Source organism: Elaeis guineensis, chromosome 5 (genome assembly GCF_000442705.2).
Source record: "Elaeis guineensis isolate ETL-2024a chromosome 5, EG11, whole genome shotgun sequence".
NCBI classification, from domain to species: domain Eukaryota; kingdom Viridiplantae; phylum Streptophyta; class Magnoliopsida; order Arecales; family Arecaceae; genus Elaeis; species Elaeis guineensis.
In genome coordinates this window covers 540,071-555,906 of record NC_025997.2, presented here as the reverse complement: position 1 = coordinate 555,906, position 15,836 = coordinate 540,071, and the positions used below count along the sequence as shown (strand labels likewise).

General features: G+C 34.7%; 1 protein-coding gene across 1 annotated transcript in view; it reads left to right on the top strand.

The window, feature by feature from the left end:
* Nucleotides 1–12,320, top strand: part of LOC140857787 (uncharacterized) — a 39,425-nt gene extending 27,105 nt beyond the window's left edge. Inside the window, exon 8 of the mRNA XM_073256978.1 lies at nucleotides 12,148–12,320. Within this exon, the coding sequence (XP_073113079.1) occupies nucleotides 12,148–12,320 (173 nt within the window). The remainder of the gene's footprint in view (nucleotides 1–12,147) is intronic.
* The last annotated feature ends 3,516 nt before the right edge of the window (nucleotides 12,321–15,836 follow it).

Here is a 15,836-nt window from a genome sequence, read left to right as displayed (position 1 = left end):
ACGGTGTCGGAACCCCTTCAAGCATATGGAGGATCAGCCCAACACCTTTGGACATGAAGCAAGGGAGCAGCCTAACACTTTTAGGTGTGTGGATATGAGAGAGAGGTGGAGGTGGAAAAGCAGCAGGATTTTGGGTCTAATGAATGGATAAGCTACGAACCCTTTGAAAGGGGTCCTTTTATAGACCCAAACCCTAATCCAACCCAACCAACTAGGGGCGGCACCCATTTGAAATCAAATTTCAAAATGGGGCATTCCCTTCTCTCCACCGAATCCTCCTATCCAAAAGAAGCGATGCCCTTTGTATCCTTTCTCAATTCTTCATGCAACATTTGCATAAGAGAACCGAAGAAAGCATGGATAGGTTTTCCCATTTAAATTTTAAGCGGATCTCATACTTATTCAAATTTGAACCATTTCAAATTCAAGCTTTAAATTTAAATGGCAATCACCTAAACTACTCATCCTTATCCACATGGAGCACACGCCTCTGGATCTTATCCAGAAGGGGTGTGCATCCCTTCTCTCTCGAGAACATACGGAGAAAATAGAAAAAAGGGGGGAGGGTGGCAACACTTGGTGCCCCTTCTTTTTCATCCCATCCAACTACTCAAAAAAATTTGAATCAAATTCAAATTCAACCAAATGAAGTTAATTACAACCAACAATTGGTGCTTAATTAAGAGTCCAACTAGATTAGGCTGAACTCTATCTGATAGAGAACAAAATCTAAGAGAAATCTGGATCTAATCTGTACTAGCATGATTGTCTTATACCCAATTAGACCAATTGAGTCTAATTAAATAATCCTAGATCAAAGTCTTTTGTTATGTGATCCCGTAGGTTTAATTCTACATGATAATGAAATATATTGTGATCTCTATCAGCAACATCATCAAAAAAATTTTCAATGGATCGAAACTCTTTTTAAGATGGGTGAATAATTTGACCTTCAATTAAAATTATCGATCATCAAAATAATTTTAATTGATCCCACAATCCACTAATATCATCTAACAGTATGTAGTGGCAACCCATCAGAACTAAAAAAGAACCTATTGTTGGAGTTTCATAGTTTTATGTATGTAAAATTTTTTAAAATAAGTATGCAGTGAAATTTAAAATTTTCAGATTAAATCTAATTTAATCTAAGCATGCATAAAATCAAATCTTCAAACCATAAACAAGATCATCATATGTGAGATAAGATTTAGATACAGAAATCAAATAGAAAAAAATAAATAAAGAACATACCTTTGCATGGATCGATCTTCATCATAAACTGATGATCATGGATATCTTTCGAAGATCTTTTGGAGCCGCACAAGTGTCCGACCTCTATGGGTATCCATACGAGACTCTGATCTGATCAGAAGCTTTTTGATCTTATCGGAGTGTAGCTCTCTTGCAAAAATCGCATCTTGATGGTTGAATTTTTTTTTTCTCTCAAGATACTCTTAAAGAAGAAGAAGAATATAGGAGGATCTTGATCTCTACGCTAGAGATCATGAGAAGGACCCTTTCTTCTCTTTTCTTTCAAAAATTCATACATCAAATCTCTACAATAGAGATATAAAAATTTTATCCAATATTTGGATAAAGAGAAGAGGAGACATCCATGTCCAAACATGGATAAAAGAGAAAGAAGAGATGGTCCAAACAACCAACTCTTGATTGTTGTAAGAAAGAAGGGATATGGAGATTCATACCTCACGCCAACATCTTCATGCAGTCCCTCTTTTTCTCCCTTGATTTTTCACGCACACATACCTCTCTTTTTGGGTGTCAAACTTGATCCATATCAGGTCATCTAACCATCCCATAAGTCCTTGGTTTAAATAGGCAAAAGGGAGTTAGATATTGATTAGGAGATAAGAGTCCAAAGATACTAGAACTCTTGCAATTTTGATGCCATCCACCCCACATCCTTTTTGCCTAGGCTTCTCACAGGAATTAAGGGGATTTCCTAAGGCTCTTACATGCTAAAAAGAAGTGGAGAGATGGCATCCAAACTGGTTTAACGTGGGACCTCCTTTGTGGTGCATACATGGAAGAATTTAAACAACATGGGACTCTCCTTTAGGTGGCTGTTTTAAACCCACTAAAACTCTAATCAATCCTAATCATATTAGAACCAGATTAGATCCAAATAGATGAAAAATCAAATATAATTTGGAGCTCAAACTATTTAGATTAGATGTTACCTAATTAGAGAAGGAATCCTAGTCCTTTTGGACTCTCTCTTGGTGCTTGAGTCAAACTCAATTTAATTCTAATTCAATTAAGATTTGGTACATCCATAAAAATAAGAATTTTTAGTTCAAATAGAAACTCATACATCCTAGTCTAATTAAAAATAGAGTCAAATCCAAATCCTAATTCAAACAAGAATGATTCTTCCATGCAATTTAGGTTATCTCATAACCCAATCAGGTTTGATCAAATCAAACCCATGTCAAGTCAAATTAAATCTAATTTAATTACACTTGATACAAACCCCATAGCTCAATCAAATTGAGCCACTTAGCAATTCAATTACTAATTAATCCTCTTTTAACTTACTAACTCTTTAGCGAGTTATTTGATTGCAACTTTTGCATCGGATCAATCATCAATCAAATTGATAATCAAATCCTGTTATGATTAATAATCGTAATTCAACCATCTGATCAGTCAAAAGATTCTTTTGTGTGTGATCCCATAGATTCTATTCTATCTGATAGTGAGATATATTATGATCTCTATCATAGTATCATTGAAACTCTTTTCAATGGATTGAAATAGTTCCAACTCTGCCCACCAAGGATCATCGATCATCAAGATGATGCTTATGAGTCTCACAATCCATCAGTGATACCTAGCAGTATGTAGTGACAATCCAGTAGAATAAAAGATGATGAATCTCTAGATGCAGTTAACATATGATACAGTCCCTCTATCATGAGTTTCGACCAGATGGCAAGTCATGGATGAATTGTCAAACCTCATCATCGATCATATGATAGATTCAATTAGCTCGAGTCCATATGTGATTCTATAAAAAAAAAATTTCATCAATCACACTGCTATGACCATAGACTTAAGGACTCAGTCTCTTAAATCTTATAGAACTACTTCTTTCTGTTAGGATTAATAGATCCCATCTTAATGCACACTCTACTCCTACAGTAGATCAACTATCGTCAACATCCACTACAAAGGCTCATTGAGATCCATGTTGATATGTCAGTCAAACTCGAGCAGTCTCACTGCGAGCAGTAGTGCCATCTCAGGTCGAAAGATCAGTTATATAACTACAGTATCGAGAAAGTCACTAACGGTGAGTTGACATCCATGTGACTTCTTATGTTGGTCATGCTCAGTACTAGTTGTTCTTTGACAACCATCTGCACTCTCGCTCTAGTGTCATTACACCGCAGACTCGAGATCCATTTATCCGAAGGAGGCGATCTGCGCACTGGTCTTTTCGGAACAATCATCATCTCCATGATGATCCTATGATCAGAGCAATTTAGAAATCAACTATCAATAACACATATTTCAAATTCTTAATTTTTTGAGAATATGTGCCATCATTTTGTTAATCCTTTGAATGATTCATGGACACATAAATATGAATGATAATATAAATACTCATAAAGTACAAAATCATATTCTAGAGATATGATATGCGTCAACCAAAATTGACTTCTAGGGCATACATTCAACACCTCTATGTGCAGTTATCGTGTGATCCAATTCTTCTATCGTGAGTCCCGACAGGATCGAGATCATGATTAACTCATCAACCTTCATTCCTGTCATATGATAAAATCAATCAATTTGAGTCCGATGTGAAATCCAATAGAAATACTTTTCTATCTTTCACACTGCTATGGCCATAGACTTTAGGACTCAATCTCATGATCTTCATAGGACTACTCCTCCTCTACCGAGGTCGATAGATCCCATCATGGTACAATTCAATTTCTACAATGAATATTCTATAGCAAATATATACCTCAAGGCTTTGTATGGCTAGGAGATCGAGTTATGGCATAGTTAAACTACAGCACCCTCAAGATGAATGATCGATGCATCTCAGATCAGAGAACTAAATATACAACCATAGCAAGGAACATGTCACTGACAAAAAGATAGATATCCTTGTGATTATTTGCGATTGATCATGCTCACTATCCTTATTTTTAACAAACATATGTACTTTTGCTCTGGTGTCTCCACACTATAGATTCAACAATTATCTATCCAAAAAAAGTGATTATACACCAATCTTTTGGATTGATCATCATCCCCATGATGATCTTACGATCGAAAGTAATTTATGAGTTAACTAAAATTAGTACATGTCTCAAATTTTTAACTCTTGAGAATATGTGTAATCATATCTATTAACTCAATGGATGATTCACAGACACTATAAACACAATGTGAATAGAAATAATTTAATTTTATTACTATTAAAATTAATTTTATAAATTATGCTCTAAGAATATTTTACAAATATCGGCCACTCTAGCTTGTAGGGCATTTATCCAACAAACTTCTACTTGTACTAAAGCCAATTGGCTACAAATCTAAGTCCTTCTTCTTAAGGTGGGCTTCAGTCTTTTACTGACCTAATTATTTTGTCAGTGGATCAGCCACATTGACCATGGTATTGACTCTCTTCACCTTGACATATTTTTTCTCGAGATAATCACGGATGAGGTGGAACTGCTGCTCAATGTGCTTGAATTTCTGATGAGACCTCAGCTCCTTAGCAAGGACTATGACGCCGTTGTTATTATAATAGAGTGGGATAGCATCTGATGGCATCACATCTAGCTCTATGATAAATTTTTTGAACCAAAATGCCTCTTTCGCAGTTTTTGACGTGGTGATGTATTCTGCTTCTATTGTGGAGTCTACAATTACAGTCTGCTTGAAACTCTTTCAGCTGACAGCATCATCATTATACAAAAAAATACTCCTAATATCAACTTTCGATCATTAGTATCAAACATGAAGTTTGAATCTGTATATCCCTACACTTTAAGTTCTCCATTCCCAAAGATTAGAAATATATCCTTAGTCCTTTTCAAGTACTTAAGGATTGATCGTTGTCGTAAGTGGTCAAGAATAAAAACCAACTCAAACTATATAGATAGGGTAAGTAGAGATCGTTTCCATAGGGATCTAGGGCGATTATTTCTTTTTTTTTTAAGAAGAAATAAAAGAGAATTGATTGTAGAAGGATTAAAAAAAATAAAATAGTAAGAATTCAATTAAAAGTATAAATTAAATTATGAAAAAAAATAATTCAGAGAAATAATATAAAAATTTTGAATTCATCATGTAAATTAGATTTATTTATTTTTTTATGTTATAATATTAATTCTTGTGATTAAGGTATTAGTATAGCTTATCTCTAAGAGATACGGATTGTATCAGTAGATCACAGCTCATCCTGTTGGAGTATAAACTATCTAAATTTAATTACAAGATCTAAAATTTAATCTAACATATTACGATCTATCTCTCCAAAGCACGTACTGTATCCAGAGATCACGGCACGTCAATAGAGGGTATAGGCCGTGTAGGATGGATCAATACCTCAAAAAAATAAAAAGATATAAAATATAAGTATAATTTTATTGCATAAAAATTAAATACAAAAAGAAAAAAATAAAAATTCATTTACAGGCTTCATCATATTCCTGGATTGAAGGGATTTAGCCACGCATCAAGTTCTCTAGCTCCATAATCTTCCAATAATTAATCCCTAAAGCTCTTTGAATTTTTTTCTATTTTTTCCTTGCTTTTTCTCTGATTTTTTCTCCTCTTTTTCGGATGATCTTCTCTTGTAGCCTAGGGCCCATTTTATAGGCTTTAGGAGGGGAAGAATTTTTGTTGTTTACCGATGTGGGACTGCAGGCCGTCACATGCTGTGAAGAGTTTGAATTCCACTCGATTTCGATCTCTGAATCCCGTTAAAATCTTTAATATTTGTACCAAAGTTCTACACTCACTGGTCTCGCTCTCTGTTTCGTTGCGTCTGTGCATCAGCCGGCATCCTAATCTGCAGGCCTTTTGAAATGCTACCAAGTGATCGCACTTGAACAGGCTCCATTCCACTCCCTCATTCATTTATGCACCAAGCCTCCAAGAAACATGTGGAGGTGATCGTCATGCCGTATGACATGCCAGCGTCCATTTTGCTTCAAACTCCCTTGGTTCCACGTGAAGCTCCAGCAACCTTTTTCTCCATGGATCTCATATGTTTCTCCTTTTTTTTTTTTTACTTTATTCATTGAATTTCTATCAGGCACTCATGAATTATTGTATGTCGTACATCTAACAGACCTGAATTTGGATATGAGCTTCATCTGCATATGTTGAAGGGCCATTTATTTATTAATTTATGATTAAATCTCATAATCAATCATTTTTTGAAAAAAATATAAAAAGTATCAAATATAAAATAATATGACTTAAATATAAGATATTTTAATACTTTTTATGTTACATTTGATGCACTGATCACACCCCCAACTTAAACTTTGTTCGTCCTTGAGTAAAGAAAGAATTTAAAATTAAATACCGTTTAACTTAAAGTTTTGAATTTCATCAAATAATTTTTAAAAGAGCCACTGATGTTCAGTAGAGCGTGAATGAGATATATCATTGGAGTATTAATACTAATCAATATAAGAGTTAAACTAAGAATACTGAACTTTTTTTGAACTTTTTTTCTAAATTATTTCTACCTTTATCTCTAAATCATTAACTTTCTTATGGACAAGTACATTGTTACTTCCATCCTTCATTTATTAAACTCTTTTTTTTTTTAACGTTGTACTGCTATTGAGTGTCTTAACCCCTTAAACTTTCTGTTTGACCCATGTAGCGAGTTTTCAGCCAATGACTTCCAAACCAAATGGCTTTAGGGTACTAAATATAGAATACCCCTCGAACCTACTTGCTCGAATCAAACAGGCTATGAGTTAAAACTAGCTTTACAATAAAGCTTCTTTGCCCTTCATACCTTTTGACGCAAAACTCAATGCTTGCTTAGGCAAAGAGGCCCGATTATTCAGCATGAAGTACTTGAAAACTTTTTTTTTAAATATATGAAGAAATGTATAGTTATCCTACACAAGTCCATAAGAAGTAAACTCTTCTTTGATGCTGGTAGAAAATTTTAGAAATGCTCAAAGAAATCTATTTAAGTTCTAAACTTAACTCCTTATTGAGTTTTCTTAATACTTGATCTCTCGATATCTCACAAACTCTCCAGTCTGTACATCAATTTTTTTAAAAAAAAAATACTTGGTTTAACTCGATTCTTAAGTGTAATCAAGTGCTTAAATACTAAATACTAACTTACTTCAAGACTTTTGATTTTTTTATTTTATTTAATATTTTTTTATTTTTTTCCAACTTAATCGATATTGTCCTCAATGGAGTAAGAAAAATGAAGGGTGCATAAAAAGAGAAAGAAAAAGAAGAGATGTCACCAGATCCAAAAGCTTTTTTTAAAATTGGTGCTTCTTCTATCTTAGCCAATATTGCCTTCAAATCTTTACAAAGCAAGCCTTGATTAACCTGAACATAATGTAAAAGAAAGTAAAAGCAAAAACTAAAAACTGGATTGCCTCCCAGAAAGTGCTAAGTTTTAAGTCTTCAGTCAGACCATACTAATTCTGCCTCACTTATCCCGTATCAAATATTGGATTGACAAATTCAAGTAGATAAGGTAGGTGAGGTGAATCAAGTAGGGCATTAACCTCTTGGACTTGAATTTCATCAATTGGTTCATTCAGAAAATTCATCTTTACAAGTGATTCATCAGGTGATTACCATTGTGGATGAACTCTGTAATCACTAGATGAAGAAATTTCATAAACTATTTCAAATTCTTGGTTTGACCAGATATTACAGTCAAAATCTTCTTCCCCTAGGTCAATGGTCTCATAGATCTCATCCTGAATCAGATTTACATCAACGAATTGGTCCCCTTTTTTTTCAAGATTGAAAATATTAAGATCAATGGTCATATTTTCAAATGAGAGTTTCATGAGTCCATTGCGATAATTGATTAGGGCATTGGTGGTCGCTAAAAATGATCTTCCTAAAATTACTGAAATATGACCTTTTGGATTAATCACTGGTTCAGTCTCGAGGATCACAAAATCCACAGGATAAATGAAATTACTTATCTTGATTAACACATCTTTCACAACTCCTTTCGGGACCTTCACTGATCGATCTATCAATTGCAATGTAATTTCTGTAGGCTTTAATTATCCTATCCTCAATTTTTCATAGACCGAATAAGGTAGGATATTCACACTAGCCCCTAAGTCTAATAAGGCCCTGTCAATAATGGTTTCCCCAATAACACAAGAGATTGTAGGAGATCCTAGATCTTTATCCTTGACAGGCATGTGGCTTGATAGATATGAGCTTACACTAGCCACCAAGAAGGCTTTCTTGGAAACATTGATGGTCTTCTTCTTTGTGCATAGGTCTTTGAAAAATTTGACATATGTGGAAACTTGTTGGATCATATCTAATAGAGGGATATTCACTTTCACTTATTTAAACATCTCTAAGATTTGATCCATATGGACTGAGTATTTGTTGGACCTAAGTCTATTTGGAAAATGAGCTACAGAATTGGTGGGTGATGTCTCGAATTGCTTAATCCCTGATGTGAATTCTTCAAGTAGCTTGGGTAGTTTGTTAATCTCTGTTGACTCCTTAGACTTATCTGGATCCTCAAACTCGGTCTGATCGATCACTTGCTCATTAGGTAGTTTAGACAATGGTTCATCTTGATCTTCAAATATACCGACATGGTTGTCTACTTATTTTTCAGACTTTAAAGTATAAATTGCATTTAATTGGTTTATCTGGGCTCCTAGTTGTGGTCCTTGATTGTTCTGAGTCCTAAGATTAGCCTCGGATTGACTCGGTAGTTTACTTTTTTCTCTTTCACTTACAACCATGGCTAATTGACCTAATTGCATCTCTAAACGAGTAATAGCCTGGGTGTTGGAAGTTAAAAGCTGGCCTGTGGTTTGCATGAAGTTGTTCAATATAGTGTTGGTGCTAGCAGATGATTTTGCTAGGATTTTCAGATTCTTTTCTAGCGAGTTAAGCCTTTGATCATAGCTGAAACCTGATGGGGTATTTGATGATTGAGTGGGTCTGGGGTTGGGTTGAGTGAAAGCAGGTTTAATTGAGTTGGACCCTTATGATCAAAAAAAATTGGGGTGGTTCCTCCATCCTGGTTTGTATGTTAGTGCATAGAGATCATTTATGGGTCTTTGATAGACTACGTTCACCTGTGCTACTTCGTTCTCGACTGGATCCATCAAGAAAGGACATCCTTCCATCGTGTGGTCTATGGCATTACACCCATTGCAAGTTGTTGTTGCAACTTGATTCACTTGGGTGTGTTCCTTGAGTTCTAGAGCCTCTATCCTACGGATCAAAGATGCAAATTTAGCCTCTTCAGCTAGGAAAGATTGAACTTGATATACACTCCCTCTTGAAGGTGTGTGTCTGTCGGGTTCTCTAGTAATCTCCCATTGTAGGCTCTTTTCTGCTAGATCCTCTAGAAATTGCTAGGCTTCTATGGGTTCTTTATTCATGAATTGACCCTGACACATTGATTCTAACATGGTTTTTGAGTTTGGATCTAATCCTTTATAAATGATTTGGCACAGCCTCCAAGTTTTTATTCCATAATGTGGGCATTGACTCAAAATATTCTTAAAACGATCAAAGTACTTCCAAAAAGACTCACCTGGTAATTGATAAAATTGATTAATTTCATTCCTAAATTTGGCAGTCTTATGGTGTGGAAAAAAATTTTTCAAGAACACTCTAACAAAACCCTCCCATGATGCGATGGATTGATTAGGAAGACTGTATAACCATTTTTTGGTACTATCTTTGAGGGTAAAGTTGATCAACCTAAGTTTTACAACATCCTCAATGAGCTGTTGAAGCCGCATCGTGGCGCATACTTCCTCAAATTCCTTCATAAAAATGCATGCATCCTCGATTCTGGTGAATTTGAGAAGCATGTTTATGATCTGAGGTTTAATTTCAAAATTGACATCAGTTTGTGGCAGTCGGATACATGAGGGTTGGGCTGTCTCAACTGGATAGCAAAGATCTTTCAAGATCCTAGGTTCATGTTCGGGTTCACCCATGGTGGGCTTAAGGTCTACTGGACTCGATATAAAGTTTGGATCTATTCTCACTAATCGACCAGATAACCTTGTCCACGAAGAAATTTAAGAATTTTTAGTTATTTTTGTAATTTTTTTATTTTATTATTATTTTATATTTTTTTTAAAAAAGAAGAGAAAATAGATGAGAAAAGAATTCTAAAGATGGGGGCCTAAGGAGTCCTAAATCTAGAGACGATAGAGAAGAGCATTTTAATTAAGGTTAATGTTTGTAGGTTAGTAGTCACGTTATACAATCAATCCTAGCTAAGGGTAACCTTAGATCTAGACAGCTCCTAATTTGTCAAGGTTGCCTTTGAGCACTCCAGGTAAAAGACTAGCCACTCAACTGGCCAGGTAAGTGTAAGGTCGGTGGAGGTCCCCCGTTGCTTTTCTTAGAAACCAACTGAGTTGGTCAGGTAAGCAAACGGAACTAATTAACTAACCACCTTCCTTCAGGACGTAGTCTTTGAACCACTTTCCTAGACACCAGTCAAACTGACTAACCCTAACTCAATCTTACTCTTAGGATCCCTTGTCCTATTGAGCTCGAAAGTCCTTAGGGGCCAACGTCTAATTGATTTTAAATTAAGATTTAGGTCAATGCAATATGCAGGATGGTGATTTGTGGGCCAAAGAAGAGTGATAAAATCTTCACCTTATCTTGTTTAGGATTTGTGCCCTTAAGATGTTTTATGAAACTATGTAATGCAAGAAGAAAAGATGATCAGATTTGGTAATTAGTCAAGAGTAAATTGATTTATTTCACTTTTTAGGTTTTGTGATTAAGTATTTAATTTTCTAAGTAGATTATGAGGTGTCAATGTAGAGATTTTTTTTTTGAAAAGAAAGTAAGTTTGACTAAGAAACTAGGTAAGTTAGAAAGCAATTAAAAAAGAATTAATTTTTTTTTTAAATAATCATGCCTAGATCCCCAGCAATGGCACCAAAATTTGATTGCTATCATAGGCGCTCAAAAATAAAAATCAACTCAAACTATAAAGATAGGGTGAGTAAGGATCGTTTCCATAGGGATCTAGGATGATTACCTCTTTTTTTTTAAGAAGAAATAAAAGAAAATTGATTGTAGAAGGATTAAAAGAAATAAAATAGCAAGAATTTAATTAAAAATATAAATTAAATTATGAAAGAAAATAATTCAGAGAAATAACCCAGGAATTTTGAATCCACCATGTAAATTAGATTTTTTTTTTTATGTTGCAATATTAATTCTTGTGATTAAGGTATTAGTATAGCTTATCTCTAAGGGATACGGACTGTATCAGTAGATCACAGCTCATCCTGTTAGAGTATAAACTATCTAAATTCAATTACAAGATCTAAGATTCAATCTAACATACTACGATCTATCTCTCCAAAGCACATACCGTATCCAGGGATCATGGCACGTCAATAGAGGGTATAGGCCATGTAGGATAGATCAATACCTCAAAAAAAATAAAAAGATATGAAATAAAAGCATAATTTTATTGTATAAAAATTAAATACAAAAAATAAAAAATAAAAATCCATTTACAAGCTTCATCATATTCTTGGATTGAAGGGATTTAGCCTCGCATCAAGCTCTCTAGCTCCATAATCTTCCAATAATTGATCCCTAAAGTTCTTTGAATTTTTTCTCTATTTTTTGCTTGCTTTTTTTCTGATTTTTTCTCCTCCATTTCAGATGATCTTCTCTTGTAGCCTAGGGCCCTTTTTATGGGCTTTAGGAGGGGAGGAATATTTGTTGTTTACCGATGTGGGACTACAGGCCGTCACATGCTGTGAAGAGTTTGAATTGCACTCAATTTCGGTCTCTGAATCCCGTTAAAATCTTTATATTTGTACCAAAGTTCTGCACTCGCTGATCTCGCTCTCTGTTTCGTTGCGTCTATGCATCAGCCGGCATCCAAATCTGCAGGCCTTTTGAAATGCTACCAAGTGATCGCACTTGAACAGGCTCCATTCCACTCCCTCATTCGTTTATGCACCAAGCCTCCAAGAAACGTGTGGAGGTCACTTGCACTTGAACAGGCTCCATTCCACTCCCTCATTCGTTTATGCACCAAGCCTCCAAGAAACGTGTGGAGGTGATCATCATTCCGTATGACATGCCAGCATCCATTTTGCTTCAAACTCCCTTGGCTCCACGTGAAGCTCCAGCAACTTTTTTTTTTTTAAAAAAAATAAAAGAAAATTGATTGTAGAAGGATTAAAAGAAATAAAATAGCTAGAATTTAATTAAAAGTATAAATTAAATTATGAAAGAAAATAATTCAGAGAAATAATCCAAGAATTCTGAATCCATCATGTAAAGAGATTTATTTTCTTCTCTTTTTTATATTATAATATTTAATTCTTATAATTATGATATTAGTATAGTTTATCTCTAAGGGATATGGACTGTATCAGTAGACCACAGCTCGTTCTGTTGGAGTATAAACTATCTAAATTTAATTACAAAATCTAAGATTCAATCTAACATACTACGATCTACCTCTCCAAAGCACGTACCGTATCTAGAGATCACAGCACGTCAATAGAGGATATAGACTGTGTAGGATGGATCAATACCTCAAAAAAATAAATAAAAAAATATAAAATAAAAATATAATTTTATTGCATAAAAATTAAATACAAAAAGAAGAAAATAAAAACCCATTTACAGGCTTCATCATATTCAAAATTCTGGATTGAAGGGATTACGCATCAAGCTCTCTAGCTCTATAATCTTTCAATAATTGATCCCTAAAGTTCTTTGAATTTTTTTCTATTTTTTCCTTGCTTTTTCTCTGATTTTTTTCTCCTCCTTTCCGGATGATCTTCTCTTGTAGCCGAGGGGCCTTTTTATAGGCTTTAGGAGGGGAGGAATTTTTGTTGTTTATCGATGTGGGACTACAGGCCGTCACATGCTGTGAAGAGTTTGAATTCCACTCGGTTTCGGTCTCTGAATCCCGTTAAAATCTTTAATATTTGTACCAAAGTTCTGCACTCCCTGGTCTCGCTCTCTGTTTCGTTGCGTCTGTGCATCAGCCGGCATCCAAATCTGCAGGCCTTTTGAAATGCTACCAAGTGATCGCACTTGAACAAGCTCCGTTCCACTCCCTCATTCGTTTATGCACCAAGCCTCCAAGAAACGTGTGGAGGTGATCATCATGCCGTATGACATGCCAGCGTCCATTTTGCTTCAAACTCCCTTGGCTCCACGTGAAGCTCCAGCAACCTTTTTCTCCATGGGTCTCATATGTTTCTCCTTTTTTTTTTTACTTTATTCATTGAGTCTCTATCAGGCACTCATGAATTATTGTATGACGTACATCTAACCGACCTGAATTTGGATATGAGCTTCATCTGCATGTGTTGAAGGGCCGTTTGTTTATTTATTTACAATTAAATCTCATAATCAATCATTTTCTGAAAAAAAAATAAAAAGTATCAAATATAAAATAATATGACTTAAATATAAGATATTTTAATACTTTTTATATTACATTTGATGCACTGATCAAAAATACATTTCATAGAAGTCTAGTACTTTTCATTTGGATTCGAATGATATTTGCTTGTGACACTCACAACATAGATGATATCAAATCGCATACAAAGCATGACATATATGAGGCTCCCTATGGCCGAAGCATAAGAGATCTTGCTCATGCGTTCAATCTTTTCCAGTGTGTTGGGGTATTTTTTTGGAGAGATATATGTCATGTTTGAAGGGTACCAGATCCCTCTTGAAGTTCTCTATGCTGAACTTCTTCAGCATCTCCTCAATGTATATTTTTTGTAACAATCCTAGCATCCTCTTAGATCTATCTCTATAGACCTTAATCTTCAAAATGAAGGATGCCTCTCTTAGGTCTTTCATGAAAAATTTCTTAGACAACTAAACTTTGGCTGAGGTTAATATAAGAATATCATTCCTAATCAGGAGGATGTCATATACGTACAATATGAGGAACGTGACAGTACTCCCATTAATTTTTTTAAAGATACAGATTCTTCTTCATTCTTAATGAAATCAAATGATTTGATTATATCGTTGAAACGAGCATTCCAACTCCGAGATGCTTGCTTGAGTCCATAAATGGATCTTTGTAGTTTGCAAACCCTATGATCCCTATCACTGGAAGTAAAATCAAGCGGTTGTTCCATATAGTTATCTTCCTCAAAATATCCATTTAAGAACACCATTTTCACATCCATTTGCTATATTTCGTAGTCAAAATATGCTGCAATGGCAAGCAATGTACGGATGGACTTCAGCATGGCCACAGGTGAGAAAGTATTCTATCAATGCCATCGCACTAACTATACCTTTTTGCCGCCCAGCTTTAAAGGTTTTTACCTTTCCATCTGCACCTATTTTTCTCTTGAAGATCTATTTACATCCAATAGGTACAATACCTTCAGGTGGATCTATCAAGGTCTAAACTTAGTTAGAGTGCATCGAGTCAATTTCTGACTTCATTGCCTCTAATTATTTTTTGAAGTCAATATCTAATATCATCTCGTTATAGATTTTGGAGTCATCTCCATGTATCTTATTTTCTGTGAGAAATATTTTTTCTACATCCTCTGAGATAATACCTAAGTATCTCTCAGGAGGATGAAAAACTCTACTAGACTTACGTGGAGGAAGAAGTATATGGATCGGCTCAGGCTAAATTGATTCCTCAGGTTCCAAAACTCGCTGCTCTTCAGAGACTTTTCCCAAAGCTTAATCTGTCTTCCCATGCATTTATCTTGAATAAATTATTTTTCAAGAAAGATTGTATGTCGACTCACAATCACATTATGGTCTTTCGAAAGATAGAAATAATATTCTAAAGACTCCTTAGGATATCTAATAAAATAAGCTCTAAGGGACCTAGTTTCTAACTTGTCTGTCTGTTGTCATTTGACATGGATCGAAAAATCTCAAATCTTGAGATGACTCAAACACGATTTCTTACCATGCCATATCTCATATGGTGTGATAGGAACGGTTTTAGATAGAATCTTATTCAATATAGAGATGGCAGTCAAAAGGTTATATCCCCAAAGAAAAATAAAAAGATCTGTGAAGCTCATCATGAAATAGACCATATATAATAAGGTCCAACTTCTTCATTCTAAAATTTTGTTGAGTTGAAGCATTGTAAATAGAGTCCACTGAGATTATGTTATGTTCCTTGAAATAATCCAGAAATTCTTCACAAAGATATTTACCTCCTCGATCCGATCGAAAAATCTTAAGAGATTTTTTGATTTATTTGTCTACTTCATATCTGAATTCTTTGAACTTTTCAAAAGTCTCAGAATTATGACACATAAGGTACACATACCCATATCATGAAAAATCATCAGTAAAGATAATAAAGTAAAGAAAATCTTGAATGGGTCACAGATATCAGAATGCATCAAAGAAAGTATCTCTATGATCCTTTCTTCATGTCTTATAAAGGACAGCTTGATCATTTTTTTCTGAAGGCATAATTCATAGACTGAATATGACTCAAAAGTCAATGGATCCGACAGTTCAATTTTCTTCAATTTGTTAATCCTATCTTCTCCAATGTGACCTAGCCTTAGGTGCCACAAATACTTTCGTTTATGTTATCTCTAGGA